Source organism: Nilaparvata lugens, chromosome X, assembly GCF_014356525.2.
Source record: "Nilaparvata lugens isolate BPH chromosome X, ASM1435652v1, whole genome shotgun sequence".
Lineage (NCBI taxonomy): Eukaryota > Metazoa > Arthropoda > Insecta > Hemiptera > Delphacidae > Nilaparvata > Nilaparvata lugens.
Genome location: NC_052518.1, coordinates 21,514,746 through 21,542,656, shown reverse-complemented (window position 1 = coordinate 21,542,656; position 27,911 = coordinate 21,514,746). Strand labels below are relative to the sequence as shown.

The following is a 27,911-nucleotide window of genomic DNA, read 5'->3' as shown; positions in this document are numbered from 1 at the left end:
ACTTAGTATAAATACAGAAGAACAAAAATCATAAACCTTATTCCAGGCCACTTTCTCCTTAATTCTAAATTCTCGTATATGTGTGTGATAAACGAAATTTGAATTTGATATCACATTTCTTGAAAAACGTACATTTTTAATTATGTGCATATTCTACGAAAATTGAAACTCCTTCCTTAGCTGGCGTCTAGAAATGAGAAATATATTTTTCCTACAGTAACCTTGAAAAGTGGCCATTCCTGCACTGATTACAGAACGCAAAGAATCACTTTTCCGCTCTAGTACGGGAAAAATTTTTTCGCCACACTTGGATGTAATGAGCTGGTTTACGTGCGTCATATGGAGGTCGAAAGTGATTGTTTTCCGACCAGGCCGGTAAAACTTTACGGCCCTAGGGCTGTAAAATGACCTTGAATAACAGCTGATCGTGTCCGATCTCACAAAAATCATAGAGAGATAACGACTGTAATAATCTATATAATTATGTATCGTGAATCGCGGTATTATGTCTATAATATATTATATAAATTACTGTTTAATAATTTAATATTTATTATTGTGTTTTTGATATCAAACAATGAATACAATGGCTGCATTGTCCATTGTCAGGAAGGTACGTATCGCAAGTATTTAAAAGTGAAGAATCGAATTTGAAATCAAAGTACAATAATTGTATCAATATTTAAAAGTGAGGTAGAGTAATAATTGTTTCTTTTTTATTATCGAATTCCACTTCTTAATGCAATACAATCAACTATAATAACAAGAAAATACAGCAGAGATCTGAAGTTTAAGGTAAGCCTACTGGTGAAACTCAGCCTTGACTAAAAAATTCCTAGTAATTTTTCCGTAATTCATTATTAAAACTTTTAGATAATTTTTCTTTAATATTGAACCATATAGAGAAAACATTAGGCCCACTCAAGATTGAATCTTCGAATGTTTTCTCTATGATTTCAGAGCAATATTTTGTTGTGAAAATGCCGGCAAACCGGCTTCAAATTAATATGCTGCTATACACTATATTATAGTAGCCTACATACGTTACCTGACTTAATTCAGAGTGAAAATTTTATTGTGAAACAGATAATAATATTAATTTTAATAATATAAGTCATGAGCCAAAGTCTGTTGTACCTTTGACTATAGAAAGAACCTTCTTCTATAGAAAGAACAACCTTCTTTCTATAGTCAAAGGTTGTACGCTTTTTAGGAGTGAAGTAAACTTTTTTAGAAGTCTAGTTTACAGTATTACGTGTATGCTAAGAGTTATCAGTCAGGCCTCTTTGTTCAACAATACGCAATAGCCGAGAGCGTAAAGGCATAATACAACTGAACTCAGCTCAGTGAATAACAAACACGATCTAGGTTCGAATCTCGGTCAATGACATTTTTTTTTGTCGATGAATTTCGACTTTTATTAGCTATTTTTTATATTAGTTACCATAATTTAAATTTCAATCAATTTTTTAGATATATTTTGAGACAAAACTGTGAAATATGCAATTATATTAATTTTTTCATCACATTATTTCAAAATAGTAATGAAAATTCTATTCATCCATCTATCCATGAGATATTGCACCGGGCGCAAAGCGCGAGCTATAAAAATTCAAACAATTATTCGAAATATTAATAGTATAAAAATATGGTCACTATTGTAAATTATTAATTAGTAATATTGAAATTAATTGACAGTAAAAGTTGTCATAACCAAGATTCAAACTATCAAAATAGGCTGTTTGAATTTTATTAATTTTTCAATTTCTTATAAATATTGGGAAGTTTTTTTTTTTTGGTGTGGCGAAAAATAGCGTTCGCAACACGGGCAAAAATGTTTTTCTGGCTCTCGAACGCTTCAAGTTCTCGACTTTGTCTCGAACTTGAAAACCGCGATCTCGAGCCGGAAAACGTACATTTTCGACCCTAGGTGCGAAATATACTATTCCTGCACTCCAGATTTGCAACATGGCAACACGAAATAGTTGGTGGATTATATAGAGGATTAGTGCACGAAAACAAAAATTATGTTGGTAACAATGACTGTGGTTAGATTTAGATAAGAATCATTTCAATGGCTACCCTACATTTATGATAAGATCCCAATCTAGAAATCCAAAACAAGAATAATGTTTATCTAAATCATAATTAAATAATAACTTATCATCATTTGATAATAAATGAAGTTTATTTTAAATTGACAGTAATAATTATTTCAACTATAAGCAATGAGGAATGTAGCAAACACACATTATGGAATTCGAATTTTCAGGTTAAATAATTACCGTTCGAAATCAATGTCAATGAAATTAATAAAATAACTACAGAATACATAACTTAGAATATACTACAATAAAATATTTTCTGTTGTCTATGTTATTTTATAAATATTTTTTAGTTTACTAATATTATTTTTCGGTAATTTACTAAGTTAACCATGTCTAAATATCTGAATACTGTTTTTAGTTGGATGAAACAAAGTTAGGTACGATTCTTCCCGCTAGGTCGCGCGGTTGTCGGTTCAGCTATTCTGCAGTCATCCCAACCGGCTGTTGGTGTGTATTTTGAATGCGAATTTTTTGTTTTATCTGTATTTTTTCTGATTCTTTAATGAATAAAGATGAGAACTTTGGCTGAGAATTTTCATCATCAATTGGATTATTAATTTTCAAATGAATTAAGGTTGTTATTAATAACAGGATCACACACACAAACATTTGATGGATTTCAGCCATCGATTTATCCATAATTACCCACTTTTCATATTCAATGGTAACTGTAGGAAAAATAAAATGTGAAATATATGCGCAAAGTTCCTCCTCTGCTGCACTCAAGAAACCATTCCGCCCTCTCCTATGGCTCGGGTGTAAACGTTTCTTTTGGTGCAGCAAACTGTCACTTTGCACACTAGTTGCACAAATAACTATTTCCTATAGTTACCTTGAAAAGTGGCCATTCCTGCACTGATTACAGAATGCAAAGAATCACTTTTCCGCTCTAGTTTGGGAAAAAATTTTTCTGTGCTCCAGATTTGCAACATGGCAACACAAAATAGTTGGTGGGTTATATGGAGGATTAGTGCACGAAAACAAAAATTAAGTTGGTAACAATGACTGTGGTTAGATTTAGATAGGAATCATTTCAATGGCTACCCTACATTTATGATAAAATCCCAATCTAGAAATCCAAAACAAGAATAATTTTAAATATTCATAATTAAATAATAACTTCTCATTATTTAATGATAAATAATGTTCATTTTCTATTGACAGTTATAATTATTATTTCAACTCCAAGCAATGAGAAATGTAGCAAACACACATTATGAAATTCGAATTTTCAGTTTAAATAATTACCGTTCGAAATCAATGTCAATAAAATTAATAAAATAACATTAGAATATACTACAATAAAAAATATTCTGTTGTCTATGTTATTTAATAAATATTTTTTAGTTTACTTATAGTATTTTTCGGTAATTTTCGTTAACCATAAGTCTAAATATCTGAATACTGTTTTTAGCTGGATGAAATGAAGTTATGTACGATTCTTCCCGCTAGGTCGCGCGCTTGTCGGTTCAGCTATTCTGCAGTCATCCCAACCGGCTGTTGGTGTGTATTTTGAATGCGAATTTTTTGTTTTATCTGTATTTTTTCTGATTCTTGAATGAATAAAGATGAGAACTTTGGCTGAGAATTTTCAATATCAAATGGATTATTAATTTTTAAATGGATTAAGGTTGTTATTAATAACAGGATCACACAGACAAACATTTGATGGATTTCAGCCATCGTTTTATCCATAATTACCCACTTTTCATATTCAATGGAAACTGTAGGAAAAATTTAATATGAAATATGTGCGCAAAGTTCCTCTGCTGCACTCAAGAAGCCATTCCGCCTGATTGGTGCAGCAAACTATCACTTTGCGCACTAGTTGCACAAATAACTAGACCAATAAATACAAACAATTTGGATGTAGATTAGGCAATTAGGCCTTGTCTCAAGAATTCAGCTTATAGTCTGTTAAACAATAAATGAGCAATCCAATTCATAATATCTTAGTAGTCATCTAATAAATTGTTTGTGTAATCATTCATCAAATCAGTCTTATCAAGTCATAATCATCTTCACCCATTACAATTGAATAAATTGAGTCATACATTGAAAAGTGTCACAAAATGAATTTTGTGATGAATGGAGAATTGTCATCCAGCATATAATTTAGCAAATTTCTTTATTTCAGTAGAGGAATAGGGTCGACAGTCGGATTTATTTTGTTGAACTTAGAGTCGAGTGTGTACATCACCATCATTGCTGACAACCCCCATAAATTATCAGCAGTGGATTCATCTGAACCAGAAATTTCCAGATCTTGTTCACTAGTTTGAGCATTCTGGTATCTAACATTGCAGCAGCAGCAGCCATATCATCAGAGCAATAAGCAGCTACCGGGTTGAGACGGTATTGTTCTTCATGAAATTTCTGGAATAGAAATATTGTTTACCGGCCTTATTTCCTACAGTAATTAGCAGTATTGTCATCATGTAAAAACCCTTAGCATCAAGATCATCTGAATCATGCCCTGTCACATGATCGGTGGCGTGATCGTCTCCTGAGACTCCTATTGGTCAGTAATCTATTTACCCCCGGCCTCCTAGTTTTCGGCTACCCTGTACTGCTTCGAGGAGACCCAGGAGTGAGTCAGTTGTTCGGTAGTCGAGCGTGTGAACGGGTCGCAAGTCTCCTCTCCTTACGGCGTTCCCTGTACTAGTTTATTACTAGGAAATTATTCTATTTCTTGTGTTAGAATAGAATATTGTAGGGCGAGTTCCGGACAACTCAAAGTTAGATCTTCCTTGAGGATTTTCTTTCTTGATAGTTATTTCTCCCAACTCATATCACTAGGGGTGAGTGAGTATCCTTGGTTTTAAAACCTGGAGGGATCTTAAGTTTGTTACAAACAGTTAAGTGGGAAATTTAACTAGGCTCTTTTCGGTTCGATAACGGTAGGTTCGTGGATCAATTTGGGTTATTTTAGGGTGCTTGATTTATGAGTCTCTACTCTGTCGCTTCACGACGGTTTTAAGTATAATACGGGAATTGGGAATCGGTTCGTAATTCTCCCTATTTGGATCTGCGGCAATTCAGATAACTATATGTTAGGACTGGTCGCTTATATGCGTTTCCTTCTCTGTAGTAAGGTGGCCTTAAATTTAAATAGTAAATTTTCCTTGCTTTGGTACAGCTTGAGGACTCCCCGGTCGAAGTCATCAGACTGAGACGAACTTCCTCCTACTCTCTCCTTATTTTTCCTATTCTAAAATCCTTCCAGCTCTCAGGTACAGCTTGAGGACTTCCCTGTCGAAGTCATCAGACTGCGACGAACTTCCTCTTACTTTCTCTTAACTTTTCTTATTCTAAAATCCTTCCACTCTCAGGTACAGCTTGAGGACTTCCCTGTCAAAGTCATCAGATTGAGACGAACTTCCTCCTACTCTCTCCTAACTCTCCCTGTTAAGTTAGGATCTCAGTCACAGATTAGAGATCGACCCCATCGCGGTTCTCAGACCAGCGAGAGGTTTAGGAAACCCTATTTAAATCCTCTAAACCTTGATTTCCCCATAGTTGAAATTTATACCCCGTATTTAGATAGCAGGTCCAGCTTGCTGAGAGCTGGATCGCGATTCTCAGATTGCGAATTATTGAACAAGTTCCTGTTAGTTATAGGGAAGAATAACTCCATTAATAAATCTCTATCTCCCAAACCCAATAAAATATTCTCTTTACCTCAAACTCTATACTCTGTATCCTGTACCCCATACAGCATACACTTTACCAATAATATTAATCCAATACCGGGTGCGCAGATCCAGTCTGCACACCGACAGCATGCAGTTACAAATTGCGAGAATTCTAACAAAATTCCATACCGTTCCTTATTGAACCCCGCTCTAAATTCTCCCTTCTATAACCTTTATCCCGGGCTTGCAGGTACAGCTTTGCTCGCTGTCAAATCGCAGTTGGTTCAGATTGCGTACTTCTTAATAAATTCTGAATTATTGAATACCACTATCATCCCCACAGTTTCGCCATACCTTTACCCCATAGCCCACACTCTCAATCCTATGATAAAACCTCTTTCCCGGCTCGCAGATCCAGTCTGCCTGCCGTCAGCTCGCGGTAGGTTCAGATTGCCTACTACCTTTATAAATATAATTATTTATAGGGATCTGATATCCGAGTCCGTCTCCTTGGTTAGGGTTACCTCAATCTTCCTTAACACCCAACCTGAATTCCAAGAGCCGAGGGCCGAATCGACCAGCAACGGCAAGGGCACACACTGTTCCCTTCAAGTTAAATACCTCCCGACAGAGGGTAAAGAATCATGATAGGGAGAGAAGTGTAGGTGGGTCGCTAGAATTGGCTAACTCGGGACTCGCTGACTCAATGTTAAATCTGCCGTATGAAACTTAACTGCGCTGATCGGAATTGACTAACTTTGGAAGTGGCTGTTTCTGCATCGACCGGAATTCGTTGACTGAGAATTCACTGACTCTCCCTCTTTTCAACAGCAGTCGACAGAAATGGCTAAGTCTGGAACTGGCTAACTGAGGATCCACTGATTACTACGTCATCGTCTGCTTCGTCTGCTACTCATTCCCTCACACTCCGTCCTGTTCACTCTTTCACACTGGGATGGATAACAGATTGTGGCACACTAAGCTCGTATATTTTTTGGTAGCTTATTTCGGTATATAAATGATTGGATCTTATGTAAAATTTGCTGATAAATCCAATAAAACTAGTGAGAGGTTAGTAACTTTGATGGTTATTGAAATAACTGGCATAATATTATGCCGAAAACCATTATTTTCTCTCATTAGGAGTTGTACAACTTGATTATTTGATTGATGAACCAAGTATTTGAATTGGATGAAACTTAAATAATGAATATAACATTTTCAATCACCCAATAATAGTTTGAAATGCTGCAATACTTCCATACCTCAGGAATCAGCATTGAAAGGAGGCAAAAAAGAAAAAAATACTATCAATTTTGAAGAATCAGTGTTTTGATTAAGCCTCGTTTATACTATTTAACTGTTATAAAACAATTTTATATCGCAAAAGTTACAAAAAATTATATAACTTTGTTATAAAATGGAAAATAAACATTCTCAAACAAATAAATAAAATATTGTCATATAACATTACTGACTCAGAGTCTCAGTCAAGATGGATTATGGACTCAATGTAGTCTCTCATAAGAGTATCTGGTATACCCATATCCGTTCCCAGTAGAATTTTTAGTATGGCATAATTTTCCGAAAATGAATTGCTACAAGAATAGAATTTTCCACTATGCAATCAATACCTGAAAAGTGAATGTAGCCTATGCAATCATAAGGGGAAATTTGTTTGAAAATGATCTGTATATAACAGAGTTTTCAGCATTCAAAAATACAAACCAATCTAGTGATGGTCGATTCCCTGCCTACTCCCCCCCACAAAACAAAAACTTGTTACATCATAAAACAACAGACGATGCAAACTATAACACATTTGTGTAATTCAATACTAGTCCAGTCAACGAAAGATTATAGAAGGAAACGTTTGGAATACAATTTTTGACCCCAAACACTTTTAAGGATAGTAAGTAGGTAAACATTACAAAAGTCCTCACTCCTACCCCCTGTGTTAAGTGGGTGGGGGTTATTTAAAAGTTTCATATTCTGGTTTTTTGCATATATCTTGATCAAATTCGTCTTTTGGAAATTTTTGTCAAATACAAAATTAAAGCTTACGAATTAGCCTACAAGTTTCATCCTTAACATTTTTCCATATGTCTCATAGTTTTCTACTTTCCTAGATATGAGCTCCTGAAGGAGTCACATTTTTAAGGAAACCCTTCCGGCTCAGATTTTTTCATCTTTTTGGCCTTATAACTTTTCCACGATTGAATGAAAAAAACTGTGCCAATCATGAGCCTATAGAGCACCTTGTTCTCTTCAATCTCATGAATCTTTTCATTATTTTATGCATCTCCCCACGATTGTTGCAGCCATTATAGTGTTGAGTGTAAAAACTTCAGTTCAACAACAATAGATCAATTGACAGGGAAATTGGAGGGAATGTTAGGAACACAATTTTTGACTTCACAGCTTTGTTTTGACTACTTAGAAGGTGAATCAAAATTCCTCATCCCTACCCCTTGTGCTTGAGGGATGAGGGTGGTTTGAAAGTTTGGTTCTTTCATTCCTGGCTTACACGCATGTATCTTGAGAATAATGCATTTCAGCGACATGATTTACTGCACAAAATTTAAGCTAGATAAATTTCCTACAAGTTTTGTACAGTGGAGTTTTGTGATATCTCCTTTAATTTTTTAGATATTCGCTTTTAGAAGTGTGAAATCCTTGAAAATACAGTTTTCCTACAGTTACCTTGAAAAGTGGCCATTGCTGCACTGATTACAGAACGCAAAGAATCACTTTTCCGCTCTAGTGCGGGAAAAATTTTTCTGCACTCCAGATTTGCAACATGGCAACGCAAAATACTTAGTAGGTTATATGGAGTAACAGTGCAGCAAAATCAAAATGAAGTTGGTAACAGTGACTGGGCTGCTATAGTGAGCAGAGGTGCAACGAAGCACAACGAGCACCTTATTAAGTAGATATTATAACCAAGGACAACATTTTTATTCAATTTGACAATAAATTAAGGTTTTTATCAATAATAAAATTACACAGAAAAACATTTGATGCATTTCAGGGAATTTTACCCATAATTACCCACTTTTCATATTCAATGGTAACTGTAGGAACAACTTAATGTGAAATACGTGCGCAAAGTTCCTCTGCTGCACTCAAGAAACCATTCCGCCCTCGCCTACGGCTCGGGCGTAAACGTTTCTTTCGGTGCAGCAAACTGTCACTTTGCGCACTAGTTGCACAAATAACTATTTTCTTACAACTTTTTGCACTTTCAGGGCTTATGACTTAACAAAAATGCATTGAGAAAATGAGTACTGAACGTTGGGTTGTAGAGGATTCAATTCTCTTCAATTTTATGTATTATTTCAACATTCTCAATACAGCAATAATTGATCATTTATCAATGTAATTTGAACACAATATCTGGAACACAATTTTTGATTCTGCAGATACATTAAGACTAGTTAGGAGCTGAACATATTGAAAATCCTCATCCCTAAACCATGTGCTAAAAGTACAGACAAGTTGACACTACTTGATGCTGTATTGACAATTTGACACTCAACACTGAAGCTGCTATAACAATTGATGGAAATCATGAAATGGTTAAATAATCCATCAAATTAAAGAGAATTTTCTCTTTCCAATTTGATAAGACTTGACCACCTCTGTTGACGAAAGTCAATTGGAGGATGAAAAGATGAGGATTTCTTTATTTTACATGCTGAACTTAATATAATTAAAAATTCATTTATTGACATAAAACATTTTAAAATGAATGGCCAACGTCACAACAATTTTAAAGTTACATAATTTATAAGCTTCAATAGAAAAAGGTTACATAGTATGATGATTAGTCTAATCAAAAGTTATATCAAAGAGTTATATCAAAATTTACCTTCTTATAATTATAATCTAGGAAGTTGATTTCAATTTCAAAAATCGGCAACTTTATTTAAACCTTCATCCTTAACGATATTTTTACTGTGTTTTTGAAAACTATACCCTAAAGATCTCTAATAATTACTATATATAATCAGTCATATAATTTTGTACCTGTTTAAAGCCACCACCCTTCTTCGAGATCTGAGATTCAGTTCTAAGGAATGATCCTGTGCCTAGTATTTATAACTCGCACTTTGCACTCGGCAGGGGGCTTCGCCCCCGGCACCACTGAAAATGTTTTTCTGGTTTATAATTCATTTTTGGTTGAAACCTTATCTTCCGATAGAATCATCCAATAAAACGTTAGATAATTCTGAATTTATTTCAACTCTTCTCTCATGAATTATACAAAAGTCATAGTTTCGGAGAAGTAGTTGCCATGAAACTGAGAGACAAGGAAGAAGATAGGAAATGGTCTTGAATAGAAAGAGATGGAGAAACAACAGCGAGCAGGTAGTGTGCCATCCAGGATAGGGTCGGTTGCACAAAAGTCAAACTTTAACCATGATTGAATGCTATGTGAAGAGAAGCATTCTTTTCAAAAAAGACTTGCCTAATTGCTTCTTTTGGCATTTGATCATGATTAAAATTCAACAGGCTCTTGTGCAACTGGGAAAATGCGTTTGTTCAATTTGGAGTATTCATAAAATATCTTGTGATTTATAATTAGATTTCCTATTGGATAGGTCAAAGGCCTATTCATACAGCAACCACATAGTACAAATTGTATTATTGTATTATGTGGTCGCTGTATTTATAGGCCTAAGAAGTCTTGCTGCCCTGACAACTACCTGTTCATTGGAATAGAAACTAGTTTTCATATTTCATCCATGGTATCTTTAGTTAACTCAACCAATACGAAAATAATTACTTTCTATGTGACAATAGGAAACATGAAAATAATAAACATGTCATTATCACGAAGCTATAAAAAGTGTGAGAAGCTTATTTTTCTTGTAGAAATCGTATTGTTAAATTATTCATAAATACAATTTAACGTTGTACACTGGAAAGTAAAATAATAATGATAATAAGGCAAATAAGTACTCCACATTTGATACCTACATGTTCTCCAATGATAATATGTAATCACACAACACAAGATAAGGTTTTTAATAGAAAATACAATAATAAAGGCAAATTATTATTCCACATTTGATATGTGAATGTTCTTCAAAGATAGCCGACTATGTGATTACACAATAGGTAGCCTACACAACACACAGATGAAATTAGAAATAATACATAAGTCTAATAGGATAAAATTACTCTATTATTACATTACTGAATTAACATTGATTTAAACAGAATTGTCTTTAGCAAGTAAATAGTGATTAACACAACGTTATTCGAGGGAAGAATGATTGTATCTGAAGCTCTAGACAGTTTTCTTGCACTTAGAGGAAGATATAATTTTCAATGTAGGCTATTAACTTTTTGGAATGGAACATTCAAGGGTAAAACTATGCAATATTTACATTGAAAGGACAATATCGTTTTGAGTGAACCAATGTTTGCAATAAAACGAAGAGCTTAACGAAGCACGAAGCTTATCTCTTGTCAGTATCCTAAAATTAGCAAGTTCTAGCCCGGGGGAACTTACCAGTTTCTACAGTATTATTATCACCCTCCTGACTATTTCTAACCAATCCACTATTCGTCTCATTTCGTTTTTTTTTTGTCTCATTTCATTGTTGCAGTACAATGAATACGGAATACTGTTCTGGTTTCTCAAGTGATCATCATTTTTTCTTATTTTATTTAGGAACTTCTGCCGAAGGATATAGAATATTTGCAGTAGAAACACTTTACTTACGTGGGTTACTATTGTTCAAATTAATATGAACAATATACAAATCTTGTAGTACCCTTCATTATTAAAGACTTTAAAAAATAAGGATAATATGAAAGGAAAAGGAATTTCCTCTTTTTTGGAAATGAATACAGATGATAATATAATTTTTTTTATTGTCTTTCCTGAAAATTACACATGGTAACCTTTTTAGCACAAGATATCAAGTTTATGTAAAAATCGTTAAATATATAAAAATATATAGGTCTACTAACAATATATTTGTAAAAGTATATTTTCTTTTCAGAAAATAGATTTCTAGTTCTATTTCAAATTCTAATTCTATTTGGCACTTATTGCTTTTGTAGTTTTTGAAATATACACAGGCTGATATTGTCTCTGCCTGAATTCAGTAGATTTATTTCAAGTGTTTAAATATATGAGGTATAAACATTATTTAATAGCACCAATATTTAGTTTTCATAAAAATAGATTTCTAATTGTATTATTATTCTAAATTATAAATTGTATAAATTTCCAATTGACAGTCTTCTCACAACAATATTCAACAGTAAAACAGACAATATTCATAGAAGAGGCAAGTTGAAAAGTCAAGAGTTCAAGAGTCTTGTGGTGAGGATTTTAAAAAATGTATTGAAAAAATAAATTTTTCTCAAATACAGTAGGCAAGGAGATAATTCTTGACATCTATATACTTGATACGCTAAATATATATATTAATACTTGCAACTAAATGATAAATATTCAGTTTTATTTATATCAAGAGTAAGGCTATTACAGTTTATTAAAGTCATTAACACAAATGGAAAGTGGAAATTCTGCAAGTAAAATTAATAAGACTCTTACAAATAAGCCAGGAAACTATGAAACAGTCCAAGAAATCCCTCTTAATGATAATTTTTTTTAAAGATTAACAGTGAATTGAGGAACCCTCCCATAGAGGCGGTGGGAACTAAAAAACATAAATATAGAAGTAGGGAAAATGATACTATTGAGGCAAGAAGCAGGCGGTTGACAAAATATGATGTAGTAATCTTCCATCAAAACATCCAGCACTTGGAGTCAAGAATAGACTCCCTAATAATCACATTGTAGGAATTAAAACCGGATATCGTAATAGTAACCAAACATAAATTAGATGAAAATGAAATTCAATTAAAGAATCAAAATACCAGGATATTCCTGTATGAGTTGGTATGTAAGAAAGTCGTTTAAGGGGGAAGGCATTCTAATATTAGCATCTTAAGAACTGGTTGAATGCAAAAACATTATGGTAAAGGCAATAAACGTTATTAATGAGGACAAAATCTTTGAAACCAAACATTTACGATAGAAATAGAAATAGGTAAGAAAAATACATTGTAGCTGGATTGTATAGAACTCATTCAGCGAATATAGACGTGTTTCTTGATAAATTGAATAGATTTTCAATAGAAATTAGCAAAATTAACCAGAATGTTGTAATAGGAGGAGATTTCAATGTGGATGCTTTGAGGGAGGGTGAAAAGGGATCGGATTCTATAAATTTTATGAATATGAATGGATTTTGACATACTATAGAAACACCTACTAGAATAACTGAAACTTGTGAATCTGCAATTGACAATTTCATGACCAGTCTCAACAAAACTTCTATTAAAGTGGAATGTTTGATAACGGCTCTATCAGACCACGATGGACAAATTTTTCATATTTTGAACAAAAATAATACTTGTGAAAGTTTAAAGACTAAAACAATGGGTAGGAAGTATGGGAAGTCCCAATTTCAGCGCTTTATAAATGATCTAGATAAATTGGATTGGACTGAACTTTGTCAGAGTCCTGTAGAAAACAAATTCCCATACTTTTACAATTTGCTCAAATATTATTTTGATCTTCACTTTCCTTTTGGTAGAATAGTAAGAGCTGAACAAAGTAGTAATAGGTTGATTGATAATGAGATTGTCGACGAACATGAAAGGCTTATTGAAATGCATCAGCGATACAGGAAAGACCAAAGTGATATAAACTTAAAGAATACTATATAAAAGCACATAAAAACATCTAAAAAGAATTATCCTCTATAAAACAAAAAATTATATTGACCGAAAAGTTAAAAATTTAACAAGCAATAAGAATAATTCTAAATCTTAATAGATAGCAATCATAAAAGTCATTTTTCAGCGAGTTGAAGTTCATGTTGGTGTACATCTTGCACATTTGTAGGGCAATATTATTAAAAAAAGTAATGAATCTAAATTCCCACGGCAAGTAGATATACATAATAGTATTATTATTATTATTATTATTATTATTATTATTATTATTATTAAATTATAATATAATAATTAATACACTTGAGTGGAACACATTTTTTTGGTTCAGTCAATTAGAAAACACCATGAGAAAGACAATATCGAATTATATGTACACAAGATAGAAAATAAACGAATTTAGAATTGCAAAGCACACACACACACACACACACACACACACACACACACACACACACACACACACACACCACACACACACACACACAGGAAAATATTTTTGGTAATGAGTTAGAAAGTCCTCATCAATCTGCCCACCAGGCTCATTCCATATGGGCACCTGATTGGAAGCCGCACATCCTCCAGCTCAATCCCCCCCACAATTTCAAAATACGTTGGGGTGTTTAGGATTGTGCCGCAGCAGTCGGCGCAACCTGCCCAGTGGCCACAAGGCACCACAATTCGGGTGGCCCTATTTGTCTGGCAGTATGTGCATTGAGGGTCCAGATTGGTGTGCGGGGCAGTAGCCTCTCTCTCTGCTAGATCGGCTTCCAGCTCCCTCAATTGTTCCGCCACAAACTCCGGTGGCGGGCAGTCTTGGATACCATCAAATTGCAATACAACCCTCTCCAGCCGGTAGCAAATTGAATAAAAAATATCATACAGATTTACAATTTATTGATGAAAATATAAACACATCGAAGAATGCGTTTTTGCATTGCGGGTACTAGTCCAGGCAATGAATGCTCAAAAACGTTTATAGAAGGAAAAGTTAAGAAGACAAATTTTGACCCCGCGGATCTCTTTAGGATAGTAAGGTGGTGAACATATCGAAAGTCCCCATCTCTACCCACTGTGCTGAGGGGGTGGTGGTGGTGGTTCAAAAGTACAATTTTTTGGTTTCTTGCATATAACTTGAAAACTATACATCTTACGGACATGACTATACAATAAAACATTGAAGCTTACATAATTTCCTACAATATTCATTCCACGACTTTTTCTAACCTCCCATACTTTGAATAAAAAAAATTCAAAAATTTGATGAAAACCTGTTATTCCAACAATTACATACTTTCAAGACCGGATTTCTCGAAAACTGTTGGAAATATCACAAAACTCCACTTTTTAGAGAATTGTAGAGAATTTATCAAACTTTATTTAGAGCAGTTATCTTGGTTGAACGCATTGTTGCAAAGATATATATATATATATAAGCGTGGAAGCAAAAAGCTAAAGAATGCAACATTTAAATCACCCTCATCACTTCAAAAAATGGGGTAGGGATGGAGACTTCTGATATGTTCTCCTCCTAACTATAGTATCAAGAACGCTGCAAAGTCAAAAATTGTGTTCAAAATACTCCTTCAAAATTCATTTGTCAATTGGTCAATTGTTGCAAAACTGGAAATTTCATATTCAACACTAGATAAAGCTGCTGCAAAAGTCGTAGGGAAATGCGTAAAAGTGTGGAATTATACATCAAATTGAAGAGAATTTGATGCTCTATGAGCTCACAATTAGCATGGATTTTTTCCATGGGTTTCAAAATTCTCATTTTGAATGTTGCATTCTTTTAAAGCTGCTACATTTTTCTCATCAAATACCTTAACACATAGTTTGACATTTTGCCTTTCAAGGGAACTTGGGAAGAGAACTTTTCTGTCGAGTGGAGGTGCTAATTTGATAACACTATTCGCTTCTGAGTAATGAAACGTTTTCAAGTGAGAAAAGCTTGCAGTGAGGATACTATCATGGTTAGCAGAATCTGGTATGTGAAAGGTTTGTTTTGAGTCAGTCTGATTCAACCAGTTGTTACGAATTCGTGTACAGAATCAAATAGTAGAAAATATACTATGTGAGGGATCAATCTATATGTAATGTGTTCTGAGTCACAAAAACGAGTAAAATTTCAACAAAATAATCAATTTTAATGAATTTTAGTTTTCAATCAACAATATCTTCTGATTGCTACAATTCAAATGTATAATCCAAAATCCTTTGGGCGTGATTTTGTGCACTCTCCGGTCTCAGTTTGAAGAGCACAAAACTACGCCCAGAGGGATTTTGATTTGTACATTTAAATTGTGACAATTAGAGGATATTGAAAATTTTGCATGAAATATTGGTTCTAGACTCTAGAATTCTCTAATGTATCCAAACGATTTATTGAAAAATCAAACTAAAATATATATTGCAAACACCAATGTATATACCGGTAGTGACTGGACTATAATGTTTTAAAGGGTAAAGGGTAGATTAGCGAGTTTCGATTTTTCTTCTAAATTGCCTTTTTTGTATTATTCAAAATAAGTAGTGTCAGTTTGTACTTTTTGGAGCGTTTTTTTGCGACTTTACCCCCCTCCCCCCTCCCCCCGCACCCATCCTACCTTCCCCGCACCTCCACCGGTCCTGCCGCACCTCCCCCGCCCCCTTAGAAGAACCTCTCTCTCTCTCTCTCTAGAAGAAGAGGAAGAAGAAGGAGAAGAAGAAGGAGAAGAAGAAGGAGAAGAAGAAGGAGAAGAAGAAGGAGAAGAAGAAGGAGAAGAAGAAGGAGAAGAAGAAGAGGAAGAAGAAGGAGAAGAAGAAGGAGAGGAAGATGATACTCTCTCTCTCTCTCTTGTTATGCTCTAGTTAATATAGTCATGGCTAATTACATTTAGTCATGCTCAATTACATTTAGTCATAGATAGAAGGAGAGGAAGATGATACTCTCTCTCTCTCTTGTCATGCTCTAGTTAATATAGTCATGGCTAATTACATTTAGTCATGCTCAATTACATTTAGTCATAGTCTATTTGATGATTAATAGTAGAGAGAGAGATATGTGTGAGAGAGAGGCAATCTACTGACAGATTCAAGTGAAACGAACTTAACTGAAACATGTTCTTGTCAATGGGTTGTAAATACAACGAACACTGCCAGATTTAAGTGAAACGAACTTCTTGTGAAATGAATATCTTACTCTCAAATTTAACTGAAACATAATCTAGACAACGAGTTGTACACACAATGAACACTGGGAGATTTAAGTGAAACGATCTTCTTACTATCATAAATTCTAGATGAGATATTATCATTCTTCCGAGAATATATGTCCAGTAGTAACATTCAAATCCCATCTTTTTCAAAACTCTTTATGTGGCAAGCATAGTTGAATATTCTTTGGAAGAATAATAGTGAATTCAAAGTTCTTTTCTGAATCTATATTGATATAAATCATTCTAACCAAATCTTACATTCTTAACATATTATCAAACTGAAAAACATTGTCATTTCTTGTTGTAGTTTTCACAACACTATGTAGCAACGATTGCTTAGCGTGAGACAACCTTGAGCGTTATCATTACGCACCAATTCTGCTCTTACCTGATGATTAACATGTTTCAAAATTTCACTTCGGAGAGCATACAAGCACGATTGCTGTTGTGCTCTAATTCAATACGTCACTATTGTCACGTTTTGCAATTTCAGTTCACATAGCTTACAAGGACAAATGCAGTTCCGCTCTAATTCAATACTTGAGTATCGGCACGTTTTTGCAGAGTTCACAAGGACGAATGCATCTCTGTTCTAATTCGTACATTAACACGTACATACTCTTGTTTCAGCTTGGAAAAATGCATGTGAAGATTGAAATAGAATGTAGCTATTTCTCCCAAGCAATTTGCATAGTGAAAATCGGTTAAAGATTGATATGATCCTAACTTGTAATATTGTGAATTCCCCCATTCCACCGAGTAGGATTGTATAATATAGTTGATGTAGCATCGTACTGGAGGGTTAATGGTTGAATGTGAGAGAGGGCCGGCCGTGCAAAAAAAAACTAAAACTGCAATTCAATTAAATCCTCACTTCTTCACTTTCTCACTATAGGCCTATATCCCTCAGAACCACACTCTCTTGTGAAATACACAATCCCCTACACTGAAATAATTTTACTCCTTCAAGTTATGTGCTCCCAACTTGATAATACCGCCCGTTGTTCTCTCAATAATATTTGTTGAACGAGCGTTAGCAAGTTCTTACTTTTTACTCAAGTTCAAAGTTGTTGCCAGTCTGTGGGTTTGCTTGTTTGTTTGAATGCACTACAATAACTTTAGAAAGAGTTGATCGATCAGCTTCAAATTTTGAACACGCACTCTTCGAACCTTTTTACAGGTCAAGTTCGTTGAACAACAAAATATTTTACTCACTTCTTCGTCCTTTTTCAGGATATAAAAGTAACATTGAAAGTACTGCATGAGACAAAATAACTTGCTCCTTTGTGTCTGCCTGACTATTATCCTTCAGTAGCTTAAGCGTAATATTAATGATACAAATTGTGATGGCAGTTGCTATGTCGTTGGTATTATTGATTTAACAAAATTTGAATTCTGATTCTGAATCATTTAACCATACGGAGAAACCTATGAAGTCCTATGGATTCACGTAGGCCTACAGCGTAATATTAATAGGAAAACAGCTTAATGTTCCTTTTCCAAAGATAATATAACAGTGGGCTCCGCTGGGATTCTATTCAAATTGAAAAAAATTCTATAGGTAGCTTCAAAATAATTTTGGTCTGCCATCTTCGTTCCGCCACATTGAATCAACAATTTTCTATGGGAAGGTTTTAATACAAGATTCGAATAATAAAGAATTTCAAGAGACAATGAATGGTGGAAATCGCTCATAAATATATCAAACCGTTTCAAAGATATTCACATTTTAGTGTTGAAGTTTTTGGATATCTGTGATACAGAAATATTGCTCGCCTAGAACAGGATAGATTATTCATCACATATTCTTATCATTATCGTTCCCTAGCAACCTATTTTAAGCGTTTATATAGTAGCTGCTGAGAGAGATTTATGTGATAGATATACCTGAATAATACTATTAAATACTATATTCGACTAAACAACGAGTGACCCAAATGAAGCGATTCAAATATAAAAAAAAGAAAAATGGGAATGCGAAAAATATTATAATATTTGGAACTCCATAACTTATCATTTAATTAAGAGACATTTATAGGATTAATAATTTATTGAAAAACACTAATAATTTAGCAATATTGCACTAATAGTTTTGAATTTTAGATGACTCTCTCCTGGATTATTGAGTTATGTGTTGGATATTACTCAGTGATTGCTGCATCATCTGAGAAAACTCCGTAAAAGTGATCTCTGTTCGAAATTAACAGAATGCTCAAGTATAGACATTTAGAAGAAAACAAACATTTCATTTAATGTTCATTGAAATCGACCACATCAGTATTATTTACACGTGAATTACCGGTAGTGTATTGTTAATGTATTAAGATTTGAGAAGTTGATATGAGCATCTTATTGGTTTTTCTCTCAATGATTGAAATGAATGGCTAAATTGCTTTTATATAATCATGAAAATATCACAGTTTATTACATTCCAGTACAATTATCTTGTTTCACAATCCATTTCTAAGTAGAGCTCATATGTATCGTGATCTTGCCATACAATTACCAAGTTGATTTCATTCAACTTCAGTGGTGCCATTTCACCAAACTGCTAAAGGGGGGGGGGTAAAAACCAAGGGGTATTGGGGGGGGGGAGGAATATACCCCCAAAGGATAGAGGGACCTGGGTTTTTCCCCATAAATGTTACATTAGAAGATGTTATTATATGCTTCATTTTTTCCAATTTTATACAAATGTGGTTGAAGTATCAATACAAACATATACATTATTAGTTATTTAATTCAATCATGGAATATTTATTAGAAATATGGGTCTACAGAGAGGCCCTAGAGTAGGAATACACTGAAACAGATTTCTTAAAAATCATGGAAAAAGATAAAATTTTCTTTTACAATGACAATTTCAACAATTTCATTGTGAATCATATTCTAATTGGAAAATAACTTCCAGTTAGAAAGCTGAAGATACATCAAGCTGTTTCCTTAATTCTCAACAACCCTTTACATACATTTTTGATTGTCTGATTGTGCCCTTTCTTTTGCTTTCACTGTGACATCTTGCAACTTGTTAATTCACACATTGAAATTTATTCAATAACTCACTTATTGTGCTCTGATCAATAAGTGTACCCATTCTGTATTCAAATTATACCACAGAGAAAATATATTATTTATTACTCTCTACCCATACTTTCAAGGCAATTTTGCTACATTGTTGATACTGTAGAAGGAATTATACTACTGCTGATAAAGAAAAGTATTAAATCATTATGAGACTCTGAGGATTCGTGTTGATAGACCCGCATTTTCATTATTTATCTGATCCTTGAGGGGGGCCTAGGCCCCCTAGGCAGCTGATCATAAGTAAAAATTGATATTGATATTTTCATAATACAGTACACCTGAAGAATTGGCAAAGTTTATGGTAAGGGGTGAGGAGGTACTCAGCTCTTCCAACTAACATCGGATTAGTTTTGTGCAGTCTACTATAACAGACGTTCCCATATGGATGTTACTATAGACGTATTTATCATCGTATTCAATTTCTGTTTGTTAGTTTGTTTGTATGTCTGATGGAAATCGAAAACGGCTCTAACGATTTTGATCAAGTTTGAAATATAGAGTTTGTGATACGAGAATCATCATTTGGATTAGGACTCATGTTTAGGATAACTCACTGAGGGAACTTAAAAATGATTAGGTACGGTAATAATATTCATCAACCGAGTAGCAGCTGACTGAGAGAGTTTTCCGTCGTCAGTTAAAAACAGTTGATCAAGAGAGTTTTTCATCGTCAGTTGAAAACAGCTGATCGAAAGAGTTTGCCATTGTCAGTTGAAAACGAGACAGATGTGTTGAGTCACCAAGTTTGTTGACGTCATTTTTTTGAAGTTATTGCATGATTCGAGAAAATGGTACAGAGAGCAGCCGAGTGACAGCAACGCAACGCAAATTTGAATTTAAAACATAATGATTGCGGTAATATTAATCAGGTAAATGCTAAAGTAGTCAGTTTTAATATACCTGAGTAATTGAATTATAGCAATTCATTCACTTCTAAATTTCCATCTCTATGTCTTTGTACTTTCAACTCTGTTTCTTTGATATTGTTATCTTATTCATAGACGTGAAGTAGATAGATAAGGGTGGGTGTCTTCCATGAGTAAAATGAAATGTCTATTTCCGACTTCTGCAGTTGAATACTTGTAGCTAGTAGTTCTGTGAACAGTAGACCTCGTACAGCATTTATAAACATATCTCATTGTCAATATGTCACTTCAATTAGCCCTTCGGACATCGGAAAAACATCCAATGACTGATTGGCGTGTATTGACGATGACAATATTACCTGTTATAAATAAAACCGAGAGCATTGCCAAGCTGTAATCATCAAAAGCTAATTTACAAACATGCCAACATATATATACAGACAAAAGCAAATCCCGTCGTTGAAACGTAGAAAAATCAATCATAAAAATATTATCATGAAAAAATAACATTTTCCCGCTATTTTGGGAAATGATAACAGTATATCTTCCAGTATTGAAAATGGCATTCAAAATGAAAAACAATACTGAATAATTTATTATATTCAAAATTCTCAATGTTCGATTCTACTGTAGACCTCTGAAATTTCGTATTTTAGTTCCGCCACTTCCCACTATGACAGATTCAGTGCTGGAGAGAGTTCGTTTGGAGGAGTAAAGACATATTGGAAGTCTAGAAGTGTCTCCCCCACCAATTGACCATTGCTACAAGTGAGCAACAAAAAGGAGGGAGAAAGAAATGACAAAAACCTCTGTCTCCATTCATGATTTCTGGTTCTGGAACAATGAGTCACGTTCCAACCAAGACACGACAAAGTATATTTGGCTACTACGTTATTGAATGCTAGAAAAGGGACAAAGCTATTCTCATGAGTGTTGCTCGTATCTTGAAATGCAACATTCCAACCTATTTCACACCAATTTGAACAAAATCATTGCTAGATTCTCTATTATATCAGTAGGCCTATAACTGTTATATAGTATGTATAAATCTGTTATACAAAAATAATTATTTATATTGATGACTCTTGGCGTTGTAAATGAGCGAGTAACGAAAAATCTTTCATAACAGGCATTTGTCAATTTAAAAATAAGCTAAGTTCTTGTCAGGTTCTGAATTGAAAAAAAAAAACAAATTCAAATTCAAATAAAATTTATTTCCGTAAAATAATACATTGAAAAAATTATTAGTTTTGTAATCTACAATCAATTGTACAATTCAAGTCAAATCTAAATCGAATTTTTAGCATTATAGCAATATACATAGGCTACAGTTTACAATAAATCAAACTTGCATTAACAATAAATCAATAATAAATAAATATACAAATAAAATGAAATACACTATACTGTTACTAGAACTACTATTACACTAGAAACTGAAGCTACTATTATACCCTACAACTTCAAATTTATCAATATCAGAAGAAAACTTTTCTTTGTGAGTTTTCTCAAACACAAAATGTGTGCGAGAAGTACAAACTCATTACTTGTTTTAAAATGGAAAAATTAATCTAAAAAAGTATTATTAATAATAAAAAAATAATATAAAAGAAGTAATTGAAAATATATTTCTATGTATTTTAAATATATATTTCAGCGGAAGTTGAGACAGATAAGACGATAAAATATGTTGATGGTCTTCAAACAATATTACGTGAATTTTGAGAAATAATAAGCCTTACTTCTTCTTGTTCTCCTTCTTCACCTTCTCCTCTTTCTTCTCCTATTCCTCCTTCTTCACCTTCTCCTCCTTCTTTTTAATCTTTTTCTCATTCCTCCTTCACCTTCTCCTCCTTCTTTTCCCCTTATTCTTCTTCTCCCTCTTTTCCATCCACTTCTCCTCACTCTTTCCGTTCTAAATCTTCTCATTCTCCTCCTCGCTCTCACTCGTTTCTTTCTCTTTTTCTCTCTGCACAAATGCCCTTACCGGTGCAATGAACAATGAAAAATGACTTTGTTAAAAATGAAAATATTGAAATTTTGCAAAATTGAAGACACAAATATAGAATTGAACACAAACCATAACTACTACTATAAAAGGAGAAAAGGAAGAATAGTTATGTTTGTATAATTGATTGTGTTTGAGGAGATGTTGTGGTATTTCTCCATAATGGAAAATAAAAACAAATATTGTCACATACCACTTATTTATTATTAAAACTTACATTAAAGTAATGTAAGCCTAGGCCATTATGAAACCTAGGTACATTACTTTAATGTAAGTTTACTTCAATAAAGTATTACTTTAATAATACTTCAATGTAAGTTTTAATAATAAATAAGTGGTATGTGACAATATTTGTTTTTATTTTCCAGTTATGTTTGTGTCATCATTATTTCTTCTTACGTGCTTCTTGCGCCTCAATAATCCAATCTGGATTTCGAATTGGCATTGAAAGCGTGTGTCGAGGATCAACAAGCTCCGGCAATACACAGTCCATATAAAATTTTTTCACTTGTTCAAGAATCTTCGAACTCCAGAACTGCTCATCTTTGTATACAGTAACAACTTCTGTCCCCTTTGGCGACCATATACAAAATAAGCAGTACTGACGTTTCGTAATGTGGAGTTGTCCCTGTATTTGATAGTAGTAGTTATGGTTTGTGTTCAATTCGATATTTGTATCTTCAATTTTGCAAAATTTCAATATTTTCAACTTTGCTGCTTCCCTTGGGAGTAGGTCCTTTATTGTCTGAGGGCATTTGACCTCCACAATACCATGCCCATCTTCTAATAATCCATCCGGCGATGCTGCCAGAAATGGAAAATCGGCATCAATGAATAGCCCACATTTCAAAATTTTTTGTCCAGCTATCTCACTAACTTTTTTTAGAGCAGCCTCCTCGTTCATCCTCCCATACTCCATTGCTGAACAATTTTTACCGCCCCCATACAATAGTTCGCGAACTACATTTTCACATCCGGTATTTGGCCTTCTCTTGCTTATTCGTCCAAAATTTGATGCAGTAATCCTTTTCCGTCTCTCTTCAAGCCATTCAGCGGAGTGATGCTGCAGGACAGTCCTCCTTTCCAACTGGTGACGGCTCTCTTCTGATAACACCAGTGAGGCTAAAAACCTATTTTTCTCAATGACAAGTTCTTTTTCACTGATGTCAGGGCGTTGAGCATTCGGTCCGTAATCATGGTCAACTGTTGTTTTTTGGATGGCTGTAGAGAAAAGTGATTTTCTTGATGATATATTTCTCCTTCTTCTGTCCTGTTCTATCTTTTTTCTACGTTTAACCTGGACTGACTTATAGAATCTTCCAGGACTTGAAGAATTGCACATAGTTTTATGCAAGTTGTACAGGACCATTCCCGTATTGTGCTGAACAACAGCTCCCTCACACCTTGCCTGGTAGCTTCCGCGAGATGTGAAATTTATTCTCTTTCCACCGACAAATTTAGCAACTGCGTGGTTGTAGTGCTCCACGTAGTTGCTGTCGACATCTTCAAGTAAACTAGAGGCATGTAGACTCAAAAAACGAGCAGCATTTTTGACTCGCTGAAAAAGCCCAACTGCTTCTAGACTAGGCACTAAATTTGGTAAGTTGCGTAGGTCTGTACCACTGCAAAAATAATTTTTGCAGTTTCCATGGTCCCCAAAAACGTGATTCGGTCCATTCAAAATGTCCTCTTTCAACATTTCGATCCTTTCAATTTTGTTAGGATTTTTCTGATGGTATATCACTGCTCTTGTAACTCCGTATCTTAGTCTTAGTAGCCTGTCACCTATCTTCTTGCGTAACGTAATAGGGCTATGTCCTTTATCGCTTGTCAGAGCAATCTCTCTGATTTTATTGCAGTAGTTTCGTAAAAGATGGTTTCTACACTCAATTTTAAGTATAGTAGTATTCTTATAGGGCCTCCGATCAAGCAACGTTTTATAGACACTACTATCACCGTCAGCAATAAGCCGATTGTATCGTACCCCATACATTTCTTCACTCAATGAAAATCCCTCAGCAATAAGTGCAGCCTCCATACTTGTAGAACTTTGATGTGTTCCCCAATTCTTGAAACATACATGCTCTTTTGCCTGCTTACCCGATCGTTCAGCCCGTACACAAAGCGTACAGTATTTGTTCTTCACTCCAACGTATAATACTTTCTTGGTGTGGTATCCAACAATAGCAGCCTGTAATAAATTATCAAATATTATGCTTGTGATAGAATAATGAAAATTCTCAACCTATTTTAGTAACTTCTTGATTCTTGAAAATTGTGTTCTGGAGTGGGATCATAATTTACAAATTTCAAATTAAAACTATCAATAATTTCAAAGCGACTAATGATATTAGTCATTTATTATTCGCTTTACAAAACGGGCAGTAGTCTGTACTTACAGCCAAACTATGAGTCTAAAACGTCTGAGCTTTGAGTTTTGAAGAAAGTTACTTTGAATTTGAAATTTTTGTACTGCAGGCAGGAGATTCAGCTTTGAATTTCCCAGTCGCATTTTTTTTTATCAGTAACACATAGTATAAAACTTCTGATACCAATCTAGAGACTATGGAAAACGAAAAATGTACCGAAATACGATTAGCTTTCATGACAACTATTGCACCAAATAACATTGACCCTACAAAGGTCATCAACCCTTCAATGGAATCTCGAAACCGTTACCAATGCCATTGTTATTCATGCATGAATAAGTAATAACCTGCTAATTGATGTTTGATGGAATGCAGGCCTCACGAAACTTTCTACGTTTTTATTCTAATAAGATAAATAAAGACTGTAAATGTATTATCACAATTTCTCTATGAAGTCGCTATGTAATTGAGTATTATTGAATATTTCGTCTATGAATGCTTTATTGAATTGAACTGTGTACTTTGCAATATTTAACTTGTTTTGTAAAATTGAATGTTCTCATTTAGGATATCTGTAATTTATTTGTTTTATTGCAATTGCTGGATAAATAATAATAAATAATAAGTAGACTTACCACACCAGAGAGGGAATTATAGTTGGTACGATAGGAGCGCTTCGCCCAACAGCCATCCGCAACAACAGTCAATAAAGGTACTCCATCACTATCAACGTCTCCCTTTTGATCGCTTCCCGCTTTTCTTCTTCTGCTGCCATCTCCATTGATTTTGCGGCGGTTTCCTTCCAGGCTTCAGCTACTCGGTCATGATACTTCCTAAAGGTGTGGTAGGTCATGCAGGGAATGTCTAGGGATGACATAACCTCTTCCAGCTGTGCATGTCCTCCTCCTGTGCTGATTGTACCGGAAACTGCTGATGTATTCACATCCATGGTGTTTTCGTTTGAAAAATTTGTCCACAGTGATTTCTTTTCATTGCACATTTTACACTTCAATGTTATACACGAATTTAATCCTATTCTTCGTTCTTTCACTACTACCATATCTTTAAAACCGCAATGAAATGGTAAGTGGTCATCGATTTGTTGAATTTGCACAATAAACGAATTGATGTCCACTATTCGTCTACCTTCTAATTTGGTGATGCTGCTTTCTGTTCTTTTTCTTTCTTCTGCACTGAAAAACAAGAAAAAACAAATTGTCAATAAATTATTGGTGAATAAAACATATAGGTCGTCTAACAAGCTCTAGAATGGAATATCTATTGCAGGAATTCACCCTTCATTCAATAAAAAATAACGTTTATGGCACACCAGATTGGAAGTAGTTGCTTTCTATCAATTTATCATTGTGAGGATTTATTTTCCAATGATGACCTATCCAATGATTTATTTCTGATGACCTATCACTTTCTCTTATGCGTGTTTTTGCGAACTTGATTTTTTTTATTAAAGGAAATCTTCTTATTTTTCATTTCAAAAAATATTTAGAAAGAAATCCCTGAAACTTTTACAGTTTTACTGGAAAATAGAAATTATATTTTTCTAACAAATCTCAAATAAAAAATACAGTGATTTCTACTTACATTATTTCTGTATGAGTGTCGTAAACGTCTTTGTTTTCTGGACAAGTGTCACAGACATTGCTTTCTTCAGCGACGAAATCTGCGTCAGAGGCCCTGGAAATAAGAAGATAAAGACACTGTTATTCACGGTCATAAATGCTTATTACAGTATTCCATACTTGAAAGTACTGTGTTCCGGAATGGAAATGAAAACATATAATTATTCAATAATAGTGGATCTAAGAAAACTGTACCACCAAAGTCCATTGAACATAACAGTTATGATTTGCAAAAAAGAATCTATTTTTAAAACATTTAATATTATTTGTAAATCCTAAATACACCCGAGCTTTCTTCAATCTATGATAGTTGGACATTGATAACAAATACGTGAAACAGAATATCTACATCAGAAAAATAATTTGGTAACTTACGTATTTATCGTAGAATTTTCGGAGTCATTATACTCTTCGGTCTGAGCTTCACTTCTGCCTCTGCCCCTGGAATTACAAAAAAAACAAGATCAATAGGACTATTCATAGGTGGCAATGACGAATTTCCCATTCAAAAAATAGTGAAAATATATTATGGAAAATGCAGTAAAATTAGTGTAAGATAGGTCTGCCGATTACACTATTCGTAATTGACAATTGACATTTTTTGAATGGGTGTTTTCCAAGTTCCCTGAGCTTTCATAGCATAGAATCGTGAAACTGTTCAATATTTCTAAAAACGTTGACATGTATAATTGTATATTCGATTGAGAATTGAAGCTTTATTACTCAAATTACAAATGGAGATATATTGATTGTTATGGTTCTTGATGAAGGAAATTATGGATGTGTATCAAATATTAGCTTACCTTTTGGAAGCCCAGTATTGAATTAACGCTGTTCCTCTTCGTTTAAGCGGTTTCGCGCTAAGTTTCAATCTACGTCCACTTTTGTGTCTAAAGCGTCGGCGACTTTGATGAGGCTTCGGCGTTTCGTCCATTTTTTATGATAAATAATTTGGTCGCATGCACTTCAACATTTTTATAACATTTCACATAATTCGAAGTCAATAGGAATAGAATAGAAAAAGTATTATTCACTAACAAGGATTGTCTAGAATAAACAAGGCAAAACGTTTCTATAAATGAAAACCCATAGTAACTTATCACAAATGACTGGATGAACTGTCACTGTCACGTTTCAACGAACTAATAAGTCACACATGGCATGGATATGGCAAAAGCTAGCTGGAATTGAGAGACAGAGAGAGTGTGTAACAGACTTCTCATCTATTCCCCTCCCA

The 27,911-nt window shown here is 34.1% G+C and overlaps 1 protein-coding gene across 1 annotated transcript; it reads right to left on the bottom strand.

The window, feature by feature from the left end:
- Positions 1-22,988: 22,988 nt before the first annotated feature.
- On the bottom strand, positions 22,989-25,765 carry LOC120354905. Its single transcript, XM_039442992.1, has 2 exons — positions 25,670-25,765; positions 22,989-24,856 (listed from the first exon to the last, which is right to left on the bottom strand). Exon 2 carries the CDS (start codon positions 24,701-24,703, stop codon positions 23,051-23,053), a length of 1,653 nt encoding a protein of 550 aa, XP_039298926.1. The 5' UTR covers positions 24,704-24,856; positions 25,670-25,765; the 3' UTR covers positions 22,989-23,050.
- Positions 25,766-27,911: the final 2,146 nt, after the last annotated feature.

Bases quoted from the DNA above. Each gene is read 5' to 3' on its own strand.
- LOC120354905 (XM_039442992.1), bottom strand. From the start codon at position 24,703: ATGGAGGCTGCACTTATTGCTGAGGGATTTTCATTGAGTGAAGAAATG.